The sequence below is a fragment of the Onychostoma macrolepis genome, chromosome 23 (assembly GCF_012432095.1).
Source record: "Onychostoma macrolepis isolate SWU-2019 chromosome 23, ASM1243209v1, whole genome shotgun sequence".
NCBI lineage: Eukaryota > Metazoa > Chordata > Actinopteri > Cypriniformes > Cyprinidae > Onychostoma > Onychostoma macrolepis.
Window position 1 is genome coordinate 28,017,883 of NC_081177.1, and position 22,399 is coordinate 28,040,281.

General features: G+C 38.4%; 2 protein-coding genes across 10 annotated transcripts; one reads left to right on the top strand and one right to left on the bottom strand.

Annotated features, from left to right (window-relative positions):
* Positions 1–248: 248 nt before the first annotated feature.
* On the bottom strand, positions 249–9,623 carry rnf114 (ring finger protein 114). Its single transcript, XM_058763526.1, has 6 exons — positions 9,327–9,623; positions 8,673–8,823; positions 3,065–3,171; positions 2,681–2,795; positions 2,215–2,322; positions 249–1,574 (listed from the first exon to the last, which is right to left on the bottom strand). The coding sequence occupies exons 1-6, from the start codon at positions 9,470–9,472 to the stop codon at positions 1,509–1,511; spliced, it is 693 nt and encodes a 230-aa protein (XP_058619509.1). The 5' UTR covers positions 9,473–9,623; the 3' UTR covers positions 249–1,508.
* A 1,722-nt stretch (positions 9,624–11,345) lies between these two features.
* spata2 (spermatogenesis associated 2) lies at positions 11,346–19,019 on the top strand. Of its 9 annotated transcripts, none has more exons than XM_058763523.1 (4): positions 11,346–11,442; positions 12,785–12,888; positions 13,267–13,564; positions 14,835–19,019. In XM_058763523.1, the coding sequence occupies exons 3-4, from the start codon at positions 13,415–13,417 to the stop codon at positions 16,161–16,163; spliced, it is 1,479 nt and encodes a 492-aa protein (XP_058619506.1). In that variant the 5' UTR covers positions 11,346–11,442; positions 12,785–12,888; positions 13,267–13,414; the 3' UTR covers positions 16,164–19,019. The 9 variants fall into 9 exon arrangements, with proteins under 9 accessions (XP_058619506.1, XP_058619501.1, XP_058619505.1 ...); XM_058763522.1 differs by having other exon boundaries at positions 11,418–11,548; XM_058763524.1 differs by having other exon boundaries at positions 11,432–11,548; positions 12,788–12,888.
* The last annotated feature ends 3,380 nt before the right edge of the window (positions 19,020–22,399 follow it).

Here is a 22,399-nt window from a genome sequence, read left to right on the forward strand (position 1 = left end):
TGTGTTTCTGAACATGCTTCCGGTAACACAATCAAGGATTGAGCAAAGATAATGCTATAACTGTATATAGCTACATTTAGCAGACGCTTTTATCCAAAGCGACTTAGAAATGAGGACAATAGAAGCAATCAAAACCAACAAAAGAACAATATATATATATATATATATATATGCTATATTTTGATTGCTTCGATAAAAGAGTCTGCTACATGACTAAATGTAAATGTATAACAGTTTCATTTGAAACAGGCTTTTGAGAAAAGGTTTATTATTAACTATACATAACCAATTCACCCAAAGAACATACAGGCCAATGAATCAGTACTATTAAGCACTAATAATAACAGCATATGAATGAAATAGGCACAGGATATAATTTATCTTCACAGTGGTAAAATCTGTGTCAAATAGCATGCAACACAAGTTTGACTTCATCATTACACTTTGTTCAGTAGATTGCAGGATTTCAATCTAATGCCAATTAAACGGACTAATTTTACCATATCATAAAACTGCCGTGTACTGTTTGACTGCTATATACGCTATATTAAAAAAAAAAAAAAAAAGTAACTTCTCTCATCATCTACTCACCCTTGTGTCATTCTGAACCTGAATGATTCTTTCTCATGTGAAACACAGAAGAAGATATTTTGCACTGTTTTTATCTATATAATGAAAGTCAGTGTCTAAAACAACAAGGTGCATATCTTTTTCTGACAGGATTTAAATTTTTAGTTGAACTATCCCTTTAAGGGCAGAACCTATCAGTACATACCTCTTGATAAGTCAGATCAAGCCATGGACGTGCCAGTAGCTGCACTACACTTAGTGAGCACTGCTTAGGTCAGGGAGTACAGAGAGGATAAACAATATGGTGGACTAATGATACAATACTGCCCCCTACTGGTTTGAGCAAACTCATTTCAGTACATAGCACACTAATCTCAAAGTGAAACACACCTCTAATGGCTTCTTAAAAGAACAAAATAATACAAAACACAATGACAGAAAAAGCTTATGCCTTTGATTCCTCTAAACTACTTCTGAATCAGCTGTCACTCTCGAGATCAAAAGAATTACCTCATGATTCAATGTCAATATTTTCTACACTAGAAGCATCTGACAAGACTCGCCTTATTACAGTTCTTTTACAAGCTTATATATCAGACTGTTCTGTTCCAGTGTCACAAAATCTGACAATCTGCTACGCAAACTATACTCTATAAACAGAAATCAGTTATATAATTTGAATTAATTATAGATGGGCAGAATATGTATTTTTACAGCTACGAATTAATGTATATGGAAATATTTTATATATGCATATACTGGAATATATGACTCAGTTCAAATCACCAAAATTACACCAATAGGAACTTTGGCATGACCAAAATTAGGCAGAACAATATATCAGAATAGCCCTGAATCCCAATATAGTTTGTTCATCTTTCGTAAGCATTGATTTTTGGTTGTTTTAAGTTCAGCTGGGGACCCATGTGTCCCTCACATCAGTTTTCCGAGAGAGAGCGCTGTAGAGCTTCCTGGATCATGGCTTGCTCATCTGTAGCATAATCCTAATTAAAAAAAAAAAAAAAAAGGTATTTAAGTTCTGGTTACAGGCAGTCACAGCTCAGTACACCGACCACCAACCACAGCCAGTCTTGACTTCATACTTAAACAAAGTAATATACATTCACTTAAAAAGTAATATATTTATGGTATAAATACTGTATTAAGATGTTATAAGCATGATTGTTCATTTAGTGGTTTGTGTTTGCTTTTATGAAGCTATGAATGATTGATCTATTTGTTTGTTTCTTTCTTTTTCTTTCTTTCTTTTTTTCAGCTTTGAACAAGCTGGACCCATAGTCAATAGTAGTAATAGAAACAATAAATACAGCAAATAAAAATAAATAAATAAATAAAACCTTGCAGATAAAGAGGGTTCTAGACTGTTAAACAACTTTAATTAACTGATATTGGCTAATTAGATTACTTATGCTTTTTATACCAAAGGTAATATATAAGTTATGTTTATTTACTAATTATTAAATTGAATAAGTGAACCCAAGTTAAATCACTAAAAAAAGAAAACAGCAAGTAAACAGGAATATTATTTATTTATTTATTTTTATTTTATTGTCAACACTATGACATTTTTTAGTTTCTTTAACACGGGAAAACTAGAGCATGGAAATGCTGTAATCTACTTACCACAAAAGTGTCATAGGAAAATGCATGTCTTATTCTGAGGTGTTGAAAGAAGTCAGCGCTCCTGTAATTAGGGTCGCCCCAGGGCATCGAGGCACATATCGGACACACCTGCAGGAGTGGAAACAAGGGTCACAACTCCTGACTCCACATGTACTATTTCAGAAGGCTTGGAGACATAGCTAACATATATATGCTGATATGTATTCCTTTTCAGTGATATTCAAAATACATCTAGCGATACATAGATACATGTACTTTAATGACTTTTACAAATCAAAACAAAATACTTGGCAACTTCTAGGAATTTTCACCATGCACCTCTTTAAGTTATCTCCTAGGCAATCTCTAACTCAGAGTCCAAGAAGCTCAGAAATGGCCTTGTAATCTATTTCAAACTGATGCACAACATAAACAACTTTTTCACAAATACACAGCATTGTAAATGAGATCCATCCAAAGTCCTCACCACTGGACGTGGGTCGTGTGCATGCTTTGAGGTGCAGTGCTCCACCAGACCATCCTGGTCAAAGTTCTGTTTGTTACAGAAGGGACAGGTAAACGTATAACGGTTCGGCACTGAACTAAAGGAACAGGAGGAACAATAAACAAGTCAAGATGAAAATCAAACAATAAATGGGTGATTGTTATATTTAATTAGGGGTCCTTTTGACTAATGTTAATTCAACTTTTAAAAAAAATATATATATATATTGAAACTGGAATAAAGATCTGATCATGGCTATGATTATTTTGGTGTAATTTATTGTGTGAAGTAATCATGTTTGATGGTAATGACCTTTTTTTTCATATTTTGAAGAAAGCATTTAAACACTGAAAACAGTTATGTTACCTGTCAATGGAAGGCTGGTTCTTTGAAAGGGCCTTCATACCTTCCTTGATAAAGTCTTGATATTTAGAGCAAGCCACTATGTGGTTTCGCATGTCAGACAAAAGAACCTGCCAGAGAGTAGATAAAAAAAAATAAATAAAAATTATTCTAGGAACTCCTTATACTCAAGACAGCGAGCTCAAGGACCACCCACAGTCTGTTCACGGACCGTCTGACGCATACAAAACGGCAAAGCACTTTTGAAAACCAAAAGCTCCAAAGAATACCTGATAGTACACAGTTTCTACAAGTCAGGTTTTGAACAGTCTGACAGGAAAATTGTGTTTAAAAGGAACCAGGCTGTAATCAGTGCTAAGTAATAGCTGGAGTTGCCAAAGTAGCTTCAAACAAATCTATGTTTCTGAGCAAATTGTTTGAGTGAATGATTCGAAGACTCAGCTACTGGCACTTTTGTATACTTGCACTACTGACACTGTATACTTGGTTTCGTATTTAAAAAAAATAAATAATAATAATAGTAATATATATATATATATATATATATATATATATATATATATATATATATATATATATATATATATATATATATATATATATATATACCGTATTGTCCCGAATATAAGACGACCCTGATTATAAGATTCACCCCCTTTTTCCAGATGTACCTGTTGGAAAAAGGCTTTTTGAAAACCAAATCTTGTTTTTTTTTGTTTTTTTCTCTCTGTAAAACACATTTATTCTTAAATTATTTTCATATTGCATATTTTTCCAATTCTAATTTTTGTTTTGAAAGTAGGGTAAATACTGGTAAAATGTACCAACAATGACATTGGACAATTTTGATATACCATTGAAATAACAGGTAGCCCATCTGAATTATATAACAATTAGGCTATCCAACTCATAGTAGCCTACCAAAATGTTATTATCAGTAGACGTGAAATCTTATTGTAGTCTTCAAATCTGGGTACTGTCTTATGTTTTAAAATCACTTACAGAGGAAGTTTGTTCCCATCAGGCTAACATGACAGTCACGATCATGCTGCTGTAAGCTTTTCTTTTTCATTTGTTTTCATTCGCGATCTTTACAACACACATTACATTACATATTTCATGGCACACTCGTTTTATGCGTTTTTGGCGCCACCTATTGCCGTGGGTGTATTATTGACATGTCAAAGTCTAGACCCTGAATATAAGACGAACGCGTTTTTTCAGATGTATTTCCAAGGAAAAAACATTGTCTTATATTCGGGTCAATACGGTATATATATATATATATATATATATATATATAGATATATTTATCAAGATTTAATGTTTTATATAATATCAATCATGCAATTGTAGTGTACATGCATTCATGACACCTACGAGCTGCATTAAACAGTCTTTATAAATACATCTAAATGCCACTTAAAGGTGCCATAGGTGATTGTCTTCAGAACATTTTTTTGTTATTCTGGTTGAAAGTCTTATCACATCCTGATAGCAATCATCAAGTTAAGTGGTCTAAATGTATTTATCTGTATTTATATATTCTGTGGAAGGTGTAGGACCAATAAATGTTCGTCCAATCAAAACGCTCGGTCCGAGCGTTTCAATTGGCTTTCCTACCTGCCTGTCAACGTATGTATTTGCATACCTCTGCGCACCCTGTTCACGCAGACACTATACGTCATCGGCGCGTTCACGCACGCTGTGCAGACAGAGCAAGAATGGCAGGCAAACATCAACAACCCAATTTTCCTTCCTGGTATTGTAGTACTTTTACTAACTGTACTATAAAGTTTTCTCACCGGTGAATGACACATGATGTAGCCCAGCGGTTCAATTCCAGTCCTCGCGCCCCCCGCTCTGCATATTTTGCATGTCTCGCTTAGTTAACACGTTCGGTTCAGATAACCAGCTTGTTAGAAGAGCGCTACGTACTGTGTTCCGATTGACCAGTGTTGGGGAGTAACTAGTTACATGTAACGGAATTACGTAATTTAATTACAAAATAAAAGTGATTGTAATCAGTTACAGTTACTGATAATTTTTTTTTAAATAAATTACAGTTACTTATGAAAATGTTAAGGATTACAAAGGGGGTTATATCTGATTTTTTCACACAAACTCCCACATACAGATTTAATTGATTTATTTCATAAATTGCAGTAACTGCTCTAAATTATGAAACACCAATGTTTCAGGAGTTTAGAACATGGGTTTATGTGTAGCTATTAGGGTTGGGTACCGTTCACATTTGAACCGGTACGTTACCGGTACCCAACGGTACCTTTTTTCAATACTTTACTCTCTGTGTAATAAAAACATTTATTTCAGTGAAAAAATAAGTCCAAAACTCTCAATTTCAACATTTTGAACAATAGGACCCTACAATTTTTTTTTTTTTTCTTCCAGAAATTCTTGTTTTATTTTTTCTGATAATCAAATGAAGGCATGAAACATTTATTTATTTTAAATCAAATTAAAATGAAACCCTTTTACTTTTTGGCAAACAAACAGAGGTTTACTGTTAAAATGAATACATGGTAGAAAAATTGTGTGAATATACCTTTTAAAAAGTTTTAATAATAATTGTATTTTTTTCTACAATTAAGTCGTTAATGTGGTTGTAATAATTATTTTTATCATTTAATTGTTTTATTTAAATTTGTCAGTAAATGGACTATATAAAGACGTACATTATACTGTACAAAAATAATACAAGAGTAATATATTTCTGTTACATGTTAAACCGCACTTTTATCTTGACAGGTTGCCGTGAAGTTTCTGTGTGTATACAGTATGATATGCTGGTTTTCTCAAATGAAACGGTAAAATTCTCATGAAGTGACTCTCACAGCCTGTAAGTTCATGTGTTCATGTAGTGCAGAGTCCGAAAATCACCGCGAGTTCACGTGTGCTTCAGTATTTGTGTAGTAAACAAAACCGCGTCTCCGCCATTCATACATACCGAGGCTAACGGAACATGCAGGATTCATATTTAAACCGTCTTTTTGCGTTTTAATATTCACATACACTAGTTCATATCGCGATTCAAATTAAGTGACAGACATTATTTTATTCATCCAAAACTTGCCGAATTCCGTGGCATTCCGCGCTATAGAGTAAATTCCGTTTATGAATGGACTCTGCCATCCTGTCTGCGTTTTCGCAGAAACCAAATGACCCTAGAAATGTAAGCACACTTCAGAACATTTCGGTTTGCTCTGTGTGTTGTGTTTTAAAGAGTTGCAGGGGTGACAAGTCACAGGGTCTCTCTCTCGGACTCTCTCGTATCCCAAATGCGTTCTCAGGTACCGAAATTTGGTACCGAATGATTTAATGTGAATCGATACTCGGTAGTACCGCCGCAATTCGGTCCGTACCCTTAAAAGTACAGAGTTCGGTACCAACCCTAATAGCTATGCTTCATTTTTTAAAGATTAACTGTTTTTTCCAAGGCATTGTTAGATTCCAGTGTTTCCTGTTATAGCTATGCAAAGATTTGATTTCAGAAACAGTATCATAGGTAATAAAATATTTCTAGTTATGATTTTAAATACGTATTTAACCTCTCAAAGTAAGTCTGATTTTGCAGTGGCTGTGCTTCAAAGGGGACATTGATCTTCCACAAGTTGGTATGATTCTTTAGGGTCTTCATGAAAGGTCTGCAACATACATTGATTAAAATTCCTCAGTGTTTGTGTAAAACAACACCCTTTTTACCTTGCTCTGTTCACAGCGACTGATTTTGGGGCATGTCCCTTTAAATGCTAATAAGCTCTGCTCACCCGCCCCTTTCTTCCGTGGAAGAGCAAAAGCGATTTGCAAATAATCATAAAAACTATAAAGTGTCAGACTTGCGTCTTCTGGAGGTGCAGCTGGATCACGAACAATGGGTACTGATCTATCCTTCAGTTTGAACTTTTAACAAAACCTGCCTTGAATTGTCCCTCGTTCAGAAAGCAGTGTGGAGTAAAATTATTTGTGGAGACATAAACAAATTTAGGTGTATTCGGTGGCGCATTACCATTTAAAACAAAACTAATGCACTGTGTCTTCAGTGGCTCTGATGTCGGGAAAAATTAAGATTCTTATGTTCTTCTACGCCACAAAACTACAAAACACCTGCATTGCTTACAAGACATTGTCACTACAGCTGTTCGAGCATGGAGAAAATTATGGACTTCGTACAACTGGCTGAGGGTGAAAATACGCTAATATTGGACAGTACTTCAGCAGTTGTGGGTGGGGCCTGAGCAACATGACATCATACTGCTCAGAAAATCAAAACGGCTTGATAATTGAGACTGTTTAGGATTTTGGGGGATTAAAAAAAGGGAGTGAATGGATTTTTATCATTATAGGGTGGTTGTGTCCACATACCGCTAAGACACATTTATATGCAAACACCATGTAAAAGTGAATTTTGCATCCAATGTCTACTTTAAAATTGAAATATAATCTTAATTCAAGTGATAAAGGATTTCAAAAGTCTGACAGAAATCAGTGTTGAGTACTACTGTAAGGTTAACCTGCCTGCTTTACATGTTTGAAAATGATTAACAGTTGAAAACATTAGACATTTAGAAAAGTAATCAAATGTAATCAGTTACATTACTTCAATAAAGTAATTGAAAAGTTACACTACTTATTACATTTTAAGTAGGTTAACTTGTAATCTGTAACCTATTACATTTCCAAAGTAACCTTCCCAACACTGCGATTGACATGCTCCCTATACAGTGTTCATTGCTCTCTACTCCCGGAGCAGGGAAATCTGTTGACGTTTATTTCACTTCGGAACATTCACTCACGGATTTGTGCAGCGTCTTCACAGACAGACGAAACGTACTAGAGAAGTGTAAAGTGTGACATAATATACTGTACCTCTGTAAATAAATACAATTTAAATTCACGTCTTGCACACTTTAATGCCCTTTGTATAACATAAACGCTCGCTTTGAACTGGAATCATGGTGGAATATCTGGTGATGTCCACTTCACAGGGCACTTACGAACAGAACAACCGTCGGACGTGATAAGATATACATAGGAAATGTGCAGAGCGGGGAGGGTGCGAGGACTGTAATTGGAAACCGTTGCTGTAGCCTACTGTAGTAATTTAATGTTGTCTCTGGTATTCTGCTCTTTGAGCGTATGTGCGTTCAGGGGACGTGGTTTGGACGGCAATTGCAGGGAGGGTGGGACGTTCGCTTTCAGTGCTATCAGGCTAAAGTTAGCATTTTCTGAGATCTCCTACTGCACCTTTAAGAAGCAGTTCATGCGTCACTTCTGCAGTGTAAAGATGGCTTTTGTTTTGGTGATTGATAACAGTTCTACAATGTCTTATTTTTCTAATCGAAGGTATTGATTAAATGTATTAATCTGACATATAGGACAGCACATATATTTATTACGGTTAGAAAAACATTGCACTTAAAATAAACTTAAAAATGCCATGGATGTATTTTACATGCCCCTAATGTGATTGATCAATTTATATATCAGTCTGACAGTCTCTTCCGGACTAAGTGGGTGGTTCTTGGCCAGAATAAGCACCTCATTTCAGTATAACTTACACAGTTTAACTCACAAACATGCACGCACACACCTCATTTTTACAGCCTTTGCACTTTCCGATTGATCTTTTCATCACATCTTGTACATTATCTGCTTTATTCCAGTTGTGCAGATCAGACCTGCAGACCGCACAGACAGGTTTCTGAGGCCGCAAGCACTCCTTAAGACAGCTTTCACAGAATCTGACCAAAAGAAAAGGATACACTTTCACTACCACATTTTATATATACATATATAATGATATAAGACATATACTTAATAAACAATATATGATATTAGGGCTATTGGTCCCTTAATCAAATATGCACATTTGGCTACACATACATGCACACACAAGTCAGATGTGCATTCATACAAAAAGTATGTATAGAAGGACAATGTGAGTATTGTAGTTTGTTCAAGCAAAGGCGTAATTAAGTGAGCAGCACTACAACTCCCAGCATCCCACACAGCACAAGTTTAGTACACAAGAAGCAAAACTGAAAGTAACCCATTTCTGTCACCTCAGAAACTCTCATCACAACTGCATTTATTATTGATTATTCGACACGATCATATTAAGATTCAATTACATGACCTGGTGTCTGCGCGTCGGTTTCACGTGATAATTTGATTAACATGAAACTGATCAACATGTCAAACGAGAAGTTCCTGCTGCAAGGCACGAGACCGCGAGGATACTCACGTATGTCCGCAGTCTGTGGTCATCGGAGAGATAAATATCTCCAAACACACGGGGCAGACGTAGTCCTCATATTCTGCATCGATCACATCAGTTTGAGGGTCTGTTTTGAGCATAGCCATGTCTGCTGCGCTGTGTTCCGTGTTCATGAACTCCGGTGAGATTCACTGTTCGGATGGGAGGAGCCATAACTCAGCTGATCGCATGAGAAAATACATTATTACAGCCTTATTTATCTGATGACAAAAATAGCAGTGGGTAAATAGATGACTGCAATGTAGTACCTAGTGTGTGTGTGTGCAGTCTTTTAATGAAGAGTTATGAGTGCGATATGGCAAGTGGTATCCGATTCATGAGCGATTCACGGATTTGAACCGGTTCTTTTAAATGATTTGGAAGGCGTGAATGTGAAAATGAATCACTCGACTGCGAGGTAGAAGAACACATTCAATACAATTCAATTACAACACATACAAAGATATTAACTAGGGGGGGATACACTACAGGAGTACATTAAGAGTGCACAAGCTCGCAAAACTCCAATAGCTTTTTTGTTTCTTTAAGGGCAATATGGACTTAGTATATGCTTCACTTCATTTTTAAATGCTATATTTTTTTTTCTTCATAAAATTTACATTTATGAATATGAAATTTAGTGTGAGTTTATCTTTAGTTTTCAATAATGCCTAAAAGAGCATATTTCCACTGTAAAGTAACATTTTAGTCAACATTGTCAAAAATAAAATCAGGTAGCCTACATTTCACCAAAAAAAAACAAAACAAAAAAAAAAGGTGCCAAAACAAATGAACAGCTAGTATCTGCCTATACATAGATAGATAGATAGATAGATATAGATATAGATACAGTTTAGCAGGGTATATGTGAAAGACAGTATCTCTTTGAACTTGTTAAGAGGTAGCGACTGGGCAGAAGCCAGACTTTTTTTTTTCCAATCAACATCACTCACAAATTGATTCCAATATGCAACATTGGTTTCGAGGCAACATCCTCCTCGAAAAGGTCTCTTACTGATCTGTTATAATTATTTATTTTGGAAAAAAACATACAGGGGAGTGTGAGAGTTGTGGGAATTACTGGTAATTTAATCTTTTTTGCTGTTTAAACAACATTTATAGCTATTTCAGGAGTAACTGCACCAAAAATAGTTGTGAATTCCTTTGGTGGTATGGTATGGAATTCCTCATATGTAAAAAGAAGACCATCTGAATTAAATAACTGGTCCACCAATGCAATGCTATTTCGAGCATAATGCAGTTTTCAACGAGGTAGAACCTTTTTAAGCGTGAGACTGTGAGATGGGTGTTAATATAACATATGTGACCCTGGAGCACAAAACCAGCTTAAGTCACACAGGTATATTTGTAGCAATAGCCATTGTATGGGTCAACAGTATCGATTTTTCTTTTGTGCCATAAATCATTAGGATATTAAGTAAAGATCAAGTTCCATGAAGATATTTTGTAAATGTTCTTCTATTAATATATCAAAACGCAATTTTTGATTAGTTCTATGCATTGCAAAGACTTCATTTGGACAATTTTAAAGGCGATTTTATCAATATTTAGATTTTTTTCAACCCTCAGACTCCAGATTTTCAAATAGTTGTATCTCGGCCAAATATTGCCCTATCATAATAAACCGTACATCAATGGAATGATGTAGCTATAAATCAGATGATGTATACATCTCAATTTCAAATATTTGACCCTTGTGACTGGTTTTGTGGCCCAGGGTCACATATTAGAAACGTAAACAACAGGACATTTTACAGAAGAAGAAAAACATTAGGGTCTCAACTGAGACTGATTACTCATACATTTACAAACCTAATGAGTTTAAGGTAACTCGAAACAGCACGGTATTTAAGCAAACGTTTATTTAAAGTTCAGAAAAGAAGACGTTAAATGCAGCGCGGGGACTTCTGGGAACTGTTTTGAGCGCTGACTCCAATGAATCGAATCATTTATGCGAACCGACTCGCTGAATGAATCGAACGATCCAGCGCTAGTCCCGCAGCCTGCAGCCTCGGGAGCGCGCAGGGGAGGCAGCGCGGCGCATGCGCAGTGCGGCGGTGGGGATTTCCAGCGGAACATGAAGGTAAGAGACGCTGGATGATGGGGAGAGGGCGGCTCGTTAATGCTGTTGCCCAGCACTGCATGACACTCAACGGGCATGTTTACATTCACGTCTTGTTCTTATTAAGGTAATCAAAAAGTAATTGCAGGATGGTGTATGGTTAAATTGTGTGGTGTGTGTGGATTTACAGGGCCCTGCAACTGCGCTAATGTTAGCAGTGCTGTGCTAGCTGCATCTGATATCTGTCACAGATGAGGTTGAAACGAGTTATAGTAACGTTAGAGTAACAATTTTATTAATGTCTATCCCTTTAATAACGACAAGTTATTAAAGATCGGACTGTTACAAGATCGGACTGACTTGCGTGTTGACAGGTTTATTTACGGTGAGTAAAGAGACTGTCATATTAGCTGTGTGGCTAACACTGTAGCAATGCAGATAGAACATAATTATTTATTAGCACCTAACTGTGTCCTCTGCGAACGCTGATTCGTTTAGGTGGGGATTTTAGCTTTGCCACGTTCAGTGTGGAGTTATGATTATGATATGTTGCTGTTTTGATGGATGGTGGTAATGATGAGAATGATGATTATGTATTGACAAGCCTCTCTGATGAAGTACAAAGTACATGTAAATGACTCATGCATAGTGTTAGTATGAATTCAGCAGCTTGAAATGACAGCCTGAGTTACATCATTGAAGATAAACACTGGGGATAGTGTGCAAGTGTTTAGTTGGCAACCATAGAAGAATAAAGTGCTTCATGGGGCCTCATTGCAAACAGTCCACATTCACTGCTAGAAATAGAGACCCTTTGCTCCCATATTATCTTATCTAGCTTGCTGCCATCTTTGCTCATGGGGTTTAGACACAGACAGTTTTGAGTCGATCGCCTGAGCTGTCCTGCTGGTTCAATTAACTCAAACGTGTACGGCGGTAGACAGGTCAAATGTTTAGTCCATTTTGCTATTTTTTTTTTTTTAATTGTCATAATAAAGACTTGTCATCTTCATTATAGCTAAAAAAAATTGATTTTTTTATTTTTTATTTTTTTATCTCAGTTTAACCCATTTAAAAAAATAAATCCAATACACAGAATTACACACATTTCCATTAAAAAAGTGCTCGTAAAGCTCATAAAATGTAAAACAGATTTCATTTAGGCCCAACTATCATTTAGACTACATCACGAATAGGCTATGTATTTTTCATTCTCATGGTCTGCTTTGGTCTTTCTGTGATGCGTGCCTGCATTATGAACTAGCTATATGATTGCAGGCAAAGAGACTGAGGCAAGCCTAATGTATTAGACTGCAGCCTGAGTGGTCTTTTTCAAACAGATTTTGTTCTTCTGTCGTTGCAGCAGCTGGCAGTGTTGGACATGGTGTTATTAATGTGCGCTCTTCTCTGCAAACCCTGACCTTCAACCTACTGCGGGGGAAAGCCTGGCAGTAAAGGCTTAATAAGGTGAGGACTCTCCATCCAGCACCCAAATCAGCTACCTTCTCATGTCATGTTGAGGTGTTTTGGCTAATGAGGAACCCAGAGATGCCCGTTACAGCATGAAAGAGCCCTGGGCAAGGCGCATGCCCGAATTAAACCAAGCACATCTTCACTTTCATTATTCCATATCGCTCCTTTGGAGGATGATCGCAGCTTGCTGATTTGCTGAACCCACCACACTGCACCGTTGTCCCAGGTCATCCGGTGTCTAGTGGGAAAGTGGTCTTGAGATGGCAAGGGGTCCTGTTTAAAGAAACTCCTGGATTGTAGGATAAGAGGTTGCAAGCTACGCAGCCCACTGCCACCAATGGATGCCAAGTTACGCGAAGATCTGTTCCGCAGGTATGTGGTGTCTTTGGAGAATCGGCTTGAGGAGGGAGCCAGTGAAGGAGGAGGAGATAAGCAAGGAGCTAAGACTGAGGAGGCACTGATTTCTACTGCAACAGCACTGCTTGGCTCATACCAGCCCGATCCAGGGCAGCGCTTTCGCATGGTTCGGTTCTATGAAATGGCTGAGAACTCCCTGAGGACTCAGAGAAGCGCAAACTTGCGGACATTGGAGACGGCCTTTGCGACGCTGGAAACCATCTGTTCCAACTTGCTGCTCTTTCCTTGGAAGAAAGAGTTCCGTTGCATAAAGGTGAGTCAGCAGATTAAAGGATTAATTGTTTTTTTTTTCATGGAGCACAAAGGGAATGACGTTTCAGTAGGGCTGGACGATTAATCAAAAATAAATCGAAACCGAATGTAATTTTCCCATGTCGGTTATATTGTTTTTTTTTATTCCTATTAATACTTTCCCCTTAAAAGGATGCTTACGACGTGTGTAGTCGGTGCTATACTGACATGAATGACCATTTTGCTCGCATCTTTTGCAGCATTTGAGAGGACATTAAAACAATTTTTACTTTTACACGCAGTGCCGCTCATTCATGTGAGTTCCGAAACAGTGGACCAATCAGAAGACCCTGGAGGCGGGGCAAGCGTTGCGAGTTTTTGTTTACGGTAGCAGGTTGGCATGGCAAGTTTTGTATTTGAGGGCAACATGGTGGAGTAGGCATTCTGCACTGTGCTGTATTTAATAAAAAATTATAAAAAACACACAGTCTTGCAGTTTTAGATGCAAAGATGTGTTCTGTGTGAATGGCCAGTAAGAACCTAGCGTAAATATAGCGTGACATGACAAGATCACTAAGATGGTGCCATGCTCTTTCTCTTCATCAGCAGTGTTCTATTTACATTCATTATTTAAAACATTTGTTATTATTTATATTATAAGGTATTATTTTCTACTTTTCACAATGCATTATTTAAAATAATATTAATTTACAAGAGAAAAGTTATCTTCTACTTTTCACATGACAATATTTAAAAAGTAGGCTATTTTGTTTACTGGTTATTGTCCTTTTTGTTTGCAAAAGTGAAACTATTTTATAGGAAACTTGCTTTTTACAATTAAACTGGAATGTGATTTATTTATTTTTTTTATCGTATTTATTTCAAGCAAGCTATGATTTTAATTGTTCGAAATATTCAACAAATAACCACAAAAAGTTTGTTTCTTTCAGTTATTTTAAAATCACAAAGATTAAGAAATCTGCACTCTTGTCATTAGAAAAACATATCCCACCTTTAATAGCTGAGTATATTTACAGTACAAGCCTTTAATGAACTATGAGGGCAAGAAAGAAAGAAGAAAAAATAATCAGAATCGAAGTAAAGTTTTCAGTTAATCGAGGTTTTGATTTTAGGTCATATCGCCCAGCCCTACGTTTCAGTGAGACTGCACTGCATTCTGGGGATAATTATTCAGCTTTCTATTAAAACCTTTCTAGTTCGTGAATGTGAAAAAATTAATTTTATCTTTGCTTTTGACAGCGTAATGACTTTTTTTTTTTCCACTCTTACAGACCTTCACGGGGCCGTACGTGTACCAGTTGCAGTCGGTGATATGCGACGCAGACTTGCGCTCGCTGCTGCGTTCCATGGGCTATTCAAGAGACCAGGAATTGCAGTACCATGTTAGGGACCATCCAGGCGGCGCCTCCCACCTCCGGCAGCTCGCCTTCGAACTGCTCCTCGCCCAGGCCGAATGCCGTCTGCTCGGCGAGGTGGTGTCCATGTCTCGGGGCTTTGCCTCGGAGCTGGAGGCCGTGGAGGTGAGGAGGAACACCAGAGAAGATGCGGCAGGGTGCGCTGACGCCCTCCGCCGACGAGACAGCCTCACAGGAGACTTGTCCCGCCTGTCGGTGCGGCCGGTGGACATCGACCGCGCCCACCTAAGGCGAAGCGGCCGGCCGTCCAAGTCGGTGGATGTAACAGACAGCGCAGGACACTGGCACCAAGCCAGCAAGCCAGTGCTGAAGGCCTCGCTCAGCCTGCGCAAAGAGCCATTGTTTGTCGACACGGAAGAAGACATGAAGGATGAAATCATCCGACCGAGCCCTTCGCTTTACCCTGTGGCGGCGCCGCCGTCTTACAGCCCAGTGGCTGACTTCTTCCCTATTCAGTCGCCCCAGTCTGAGCCATACTCCTACCACTTGTCCTCCCTGGATGAGGTGGACTTGTACACTGAACGGGGTCTGGGCGGCCACCAAACGCCCTCTAGACCGCCGAGCCGGGAGCCTCGAGAGTCCCGGGACAGCTGGGTTCTGAAGGGGCACGTGATGAAGTGCCAGGGCTGTGGCATGGGCTGCCCTTCGCTCTCCTCTTGCCAGAGGTGCGACATGATCTTGTGTTCGCCCTGCCATGCTGTGGAGCCAGCGCCTTGTTGCGGCTTCCAGGATTACACTAAAACGTCCCGCCCTTTGGATGGCTACATGCCAATCAAGGAGAAGTTGTCCGTCTACTCCAACGCTCACTCGCACACTCACCCTCACCCTCACCCGCTTCCCCACGCTCAGTCCCACTCGCTGTTGCTGGACAAAGCTGTGATGAGCGCCAAGCTGTTTCCCAGTAAAGCCGTGGGTTCGGGCAGCAGTCCGGTGGTCGGCTCGGTCAGCAGTGGCAGCAGCAGCAGTGGGGGTGAGCGGTTGGGTGTGGGCGGCTCCCGCTGTGGCTTTTGCAACAAGCCAGGGGCCTCTTACACCTGTGTGAACTGCTCCAAGGTGTCATGTGACACGTGCATGAGCCTCTACGCCAGCGATGTGTGCACCCGCAAATATCCTCATCATAACTTTGTGCCCAATCATCAACTCAATTTTAAATCCAGCACCATATCCCACCTCGTATATCGATAGACCAGAGACACAGCCGGCGCGCTGCAGTTGTGCACTACACCTCTATCGCGCTCTTTATCTCTGCTTTTACCACCCCTGATTGTTTTTTTTATTTATTTTTTTATTTAACTCTTCCTGCTTCCTTTCTCAGTTGGCAGTTGTTTGGTTTTGGTTATGTGATCTTGCAGTGCATTTCCTGTCCCTCAGTAGCTCTACTTTATCAAGGAAAACAAAAAGCTGTTTGACCGGAGAATTCCATTCAGTATCAATGCTTGTTAACTTGAAAAAATACCCATGCAGCGCATAGGAACTGTGAATGTTTAGCAGAGACACCACCCTGGAATTGAATCGAGTAACTTGGAACTTTTCAAACTTGAACACAAGAAAAGAAAACAAAAAAACATTACACTGGAAGTAAATAGTATATATTTTGAATTGTGAATCTATAGATCTATGTAAGACTATCGCTCTCATGGTGGGGTGGTTGAATGGGGCTTGGGTTGTGAATTTGTATCCGACTTGTAGTTGCTGTTAAGTCACTATATTGAGTCCTCTGACAAGAAATGCCTTGTGGGTTTACCCCTAAGAAGTCAGCCTACGCTGTTCAAAATGCTGCTGTTGAACGTAAAACCAGGAGGGGGCGCACCTGGCCTCTAATATGTTTTGCAAGTACCATGAAACTCTTTTTGGCAAACTTCATGCACATGCTGTTAATTATGTCAGTATATTTTTTTTCATCTGTCCAGTTTTCCTTTACATTGTTGTAATCTGTTAAGATGTTTAGTCATTGAAATAGAGAATAATTTAATATTTTGCTACACTGGCTGTCATGAGAAACAGTTATTTTTTTGTTAATTCATTGTACAATACATTTATGATGATGTGTTTGCATACAGTGATAAACTAAAGTGTCACTGGGTGAATGTCACAAAGGATTTAATGGGTCATATTTCACCCCACAATCCAAAGAAGATGTGATATTTTACATAGAGAAAACAAGATTCTCATTACTGCAGTGCAACAATACAGAGATGCAATGTTGAAACTCATACTTTATGATCCAGAATGGTCTTGTTTAATATAAAATTAAAATGAGGATAAACTAAATTCAGTACAACGAATACTACTACAATCTATTATTACAGTAGTACTTTATAAATGTTCTTTCCACATTACGGTTATCCGAATTAGAACTTGTAAAAATGTATTTTCTTTATGCAAAATATTTTTCTTGCTGTTTTTATTTATTTATTTATTATTATGGGGTAAAATATGACTTGAACATGTTTTTTGTGACATTCACCCTAATTGGCCTGATTTTTATTCTTCCCTGAATATAACACTAATTATATATATATATATATTTTTTTTTCTGCAACTACTGCTATTGTTTTTTGTTTGTTAATTTTGTGTGCCTGTACCAATAGAACAAAGTCAGTATATCATTCTGGTTACATATCCTTAATTTCAGAGACTTTTCAACCTGCTCTCCCTGCTGCCTTAGGTGTAACCTTTCCAATCACCTGAAGGCTGCACTAAATGCAGGACTCGATGCTTAATGTCTGTACGCAGCATAAAGCGAGGGCCAAAAAATCTGTCAGGGAAACAGAAACTAGCACAAGACATAAAGATGGCATGTTCTTACGAAGTACCGTCAGTATGTGTTTTTGATTTAGTGAAACAAGAGTTAATGGATGCGGTCAGTCCTCTATCTCTTCTTGCCTTTGTCTCTCTGTTGGATGAAACTCTGCTGCGTCCTTAAATTCTGCATTTGTTTCCAGTACTAAACAGCAGCCAGGAATAGTTTGATTGGTTTTTACATTCAAGTGACAGCGTGATTAACCAATCAAAACTGCGATGTGCCAAACTCCCACAGGCTGTGAAGACAGAACCGTTCCCTACTGGTCATCTGCACAGTAACTGAGCCATTTGAAAGTGTTTTAACCCTGAGTGATGAATAACCTGTGTGTGACTAAGCCACTTTCTCTCACACACCAATCAGTTCTCATCGTGACCTGTTAACGGGTTTGTGTGGTGGTTTCACTAGAGATGAACTGATGAGTGAATTGACCAAGACATGCCCCTCCATACACACACAGTCCTCTGCTCCTCGTTTCCCCCATTCATGAAGCATTATTCACATCTGCAGAGGTCAGATCTCTGTCTGGCAGACAGGTTTTATCTTCAACGGAGACGTGGTGGGGTGAAGGGGCTTGGTCGGTAAAAGTATAATCCTATAATTATATAAATTAATTAAAAGCGATGATTTTATAAAATAATTTCAAAAATAAAGTTCTACAAAAAAAGCACTGCCTTTGCTTTGGTGTTTGAGTTTTGGATAAAACATGAGTTAAAAACTCACTAAATCACCACAACTCTTTCAGGAGAAATAAAAAAAAATTATGTTTTTTGTAGAAAATTGTTAAACAGCAGTTTATGAGTGAAACATATCTGCTAGCTAACAAGCATAATCATTAAACAGCACTTTGGGAAAGGATGTTTTCCCTGGTGAATTTATCAACTGTTTTACAGGCTGTGTGTACACACATTAAGCACTACACTTCAGGTGACATGTATTTCAGGTTTTACAGTGATCCACACAGTGACACACAAGACTATAGAATACCCAAGACGTGTCACTCGTATAGTTTTGAATGGGGAAAAATGCAACACTCAATATGGCCGCTCAATCGCAGGAAGACCTGCCTTTTGAATGAAACAGTCAATCACTAATTGGCAAAGTCAGCGCGTCACTGCAGATGCAGTTAGAAGTCCTGGTTGCTATAGAAACAGTCAGCGTTCTGAGATTTGCACTTAGGACTGTGCATGCGCAATGGCTGATTTAGCCTGAAAAATAAGCTTTTTATAACGCTATTTGAGAAAAATAAACACCATTTATGATACAGTTGTTGTCAGATTTCTTTGGTGATTTCAAATATGAAATGTAATCGTAAGCTTAGTGAACAGTTTTGGAGAATTTGATGTTTCCCCATTCAAAGAGATAGGAGCTGCACTTGCATGCCCGAGAGGCGTTTCAAAGATGGCCGCCGAATGACATGACTTGTCTTAAAGAGACTTTGGTGACACTAAAGTTAAAGGGGTCATACGATGTTGCTAAAAATAACATTATTTTGTGTATTTGGTTTTAATGCAATGTGTTTACGCGGTTCAAGGTTCAAAAAACATTATTTTCCACATACTGTACATTATTGTTGCTCCTTTATGCTCCGCCTGTCTGAAAAGCGTCGATTTTTACAAAGCTAATCGTTCTGAGAAGCAAGGTGTGCTCTGATTAGGCAGCTATCCAGTGCGTTGTGATTGGCCGAATACCTCAAGCATGTGACAGAAATGTTACACCCCTTACCTTATTGTGATGCCGTGTCCCGGTGCGACGAGACTAAAACAAGAAAACCCATTATAAATGAGGCATTTGTTACATTCAGTGAGGACATAATTACTGATTATAATGACTAATACATTTTTTTTACGTGTTGCACTGTGCCACGTAAACATAACACCATGTCTGCATTTGTGATCGGAGAAGCGCCAAACAAGCACTACTCTGCACAGCTCAAAACTCGCGTTTGAATAGTCAGTAGCAAATTCTTTAAATATCGAAATGTACTTACAGGCTGTGAGTCAGAAGCACCAGACTGTCCTTGCGACATTGGAATTGCCCCACTTTATAGTGTTCACAGCCATTCATAGTGTTCACATACTCTCTCCCAGGTTCAGAAAACAGTCCAACATAAAATGCGCTGCACACACTCGAATATTTCGTTGTACTGTTCTGGAACAGTGTTGTAAATGTAACCTAACCACTGATTTCTAGTTGTGTACTGGAAGGCCAAACAAAGTACTTTTACTTTCACAACGAAACACACAGCATCTCCACGACATGGCGGCGACAGCAACAATACTACAGCGAGAATAAAAGTTACACCTTATTTCATTGCGTATACGTTTGGGTGGTGTTATGCAAATCTTCCCACACAGTGACGTAGACCTGTGGGGGCGTGTTTGAATGAGCCGTTTTAGGAAGGCATGGCAGAGTCTGTACTTTTATGAAGAATATCTCTTTGGGTTTGAGACTTTAATCTTTGCAACTTTACAGATCTTATCTATGCACAAACAGCTTGTAACACTCCAAAGACAAAGGAAAACATTAAATTGCATCATATGACCCCTTTAAGATTGATTAATTTATCAGATATCCATGTAATATTCATGGTCACTAAGGACAATTTTTAAGTGGTGTTATGCTGTTAGCGATTTCTGTAAATAATACAGTATTTAACTGTAATATAAACTGTACTTTACTGTAAAACATTTACATAGTATGTTACTGTATTTTAAAGATGCACCATGGGAAATATCCTCTTGGCGTCATTAAAATACAATATTTTTAATTTACTGTAAATCCAAATAGAGTTTTTAAAAAAAATTAACGTGAAACCTGACCAATGACAGAAAAGCTTTTCTTTTTTTTTCCTGCTCGGAGAAAGAAGAATAAAAAAAAAGACGGACACATCTCACAGCTGAAAATGTATGTACAATACACTCCTGAACAAAATATTAAGACCGGTGGAAACGTTACAAGTATTCGCATTTCATGCTGGTGGATCGTAACCAGGTTGTAAGTACTGCTTCAAAATGCCCAAAGAAGAAACAGGAGCAAGAGACAAAAAAATAGAGAATAGGCAATTTATTGAAAACTGCATTTAAACTCAAACAGGCTGTTCATCGGCTGATCAAAAGTTTAAGACCATAGCCTTAAAAAGTTCAAATCTGCACAAAAATATGGCTTTCATGTCATTATCCTTCAGGCAGTCACACTTGTCATGATGTCTTTGAACGTGGCAGGATTGTTGAGCTGCATAAGCAAGGGTGCATGCAACACGCCATCGCTGCCGAGGTTGGATGCAGTAAGACAGCCATTTTAAATTTCTTAAAAGATCCTTAGTTATGGAACCAAAAATTCAAGTGGCAGACCAACAAAGAAATACACCTGCACTGCGCTGGATGATCTGACGGGCTGTCCGTGAAGACACAGGCCAATCCTCGACCCAAATTAAGGCCCTTACTGATTCTGACTGCAGCCCAATAACCATAAGACGGCATCTGCAAGAGAAGGGCTTAAAGAACAAAAAAACGTCTTCAAAGGCCACGTTTCCTCCCATGCCACAAACTTGCCTGTTTGGAATTTGCAAGGGAGCACCAAACATGGGACATTGAAAGGTGGAAGAAAGTTTTATTGTCTGGCGAGAAAAAAATTTACCTGGACAGTCCTGATGGCTTCCAACGTTACTGGCATGACAAGGAGATCCCACTGGAGATGTTTTCTACTTGGCACACTAGAGGAGGCTCCAACATGATCTGGGGTGCTTTTTCCTTCAGTGGGATAATGGAACTTCAGGTTGTGCAGGGGCGTCAAACGGTGGCTGGCTATGTGGACATGTTGCAGCAGGCATCCCTCTTGACTGAGGGCCCTTGTCTGTGTGGTAATGACTTGGTCTTTCAAAAGGAAAACTCTGCAGTTCACAACGGCTGCCTGACGAGGGACTTCTTCCAGGAGAATAACGTCACTCTTTTGCACCATACTGCGTGTTCCCCTGATCTTTTTTTGGGTCTACCACTTGACTTTTTTGTCCCTAACCCTCAGGATCTTTTAAGAAATTTAAAACGACTGTCTTACTGCATCCAACCTTGGCAGCAATCCTGCCAACAATCAAAGACAGAAAGCCTTCTTGCTTTTGCCATCAGGAGATCATGACACTGTGACTGTCTGAAGGACAATGACATGAAAGCCATTCATTTATTTATTTATTTTTTTGCGCACATTTGAACTTTTTAAGGCTATGGTCTTAAACTTTTGATCAGCTGATGAACAGCCTGTTTGAGTTTAAATGCAGTTTTCAATAAATTGCCTATTCTCTATTTTTTGTCTCTTGCTCCAGTTTCTTCTTTGGGCATTTTGAAGCAGTACTTACAACCTGGTTATGATCCACCAGCGTGAAATGCGAATACTTGTGTTTCAACCGGTCTAAAGATTTTGTTCAGGAGTTTATTCCTGCTTTTTCATTACATATTTTATGTCAGTGTAGTTTGTTTTAAAAACAAAATAATAATACAAAAAAAAAAAAAATGTGCAGTTTCTTCATTGGTAAGAGCAGAAGCTCATTTGAGATTGAAGAGATATTTCTGTGCCAAAAAAAAAAAAAATCTTTCTTTCCTTTTTTGTCGAAAGTTTCACCATC

Coding starts and splice junctions, on each gene's coding strand:
- spata2 (XM_058763518.1), top strand. CDS start 13,232: ATGGATGCCAAGTTACGCGAAGATCTGTTCCGCAGGTATGTGGTGTCT. Junction 13,565..14,834: donor AAGAGTTCCGTTGCATAAAG/GTGAGTCAGCAG, acceptor CCACTCTTACAG/ACCTTCACGGGGCCGTACGT.
- rnf114 (XM_058763526.1), bottom strand. CDS start 9,472: ATGAACACGGAACACAGCGCAGCAGACATGGCTATGCTCAAAACAGAC. Junction 2,796..3,064: donor AACCAGCCTTCCATTGACAG/GTAACATAACTG, acceptor CTGTTCCTTTAG/TTCAGTGCCGAACCGTTATA. Junction 1,575..2,214: donor TTTCCTATGACACTTTTGTG/GTAAGTAGATTA, acceptor TTTTTTAATTAG/GATTATGCTACAGATGAGCA.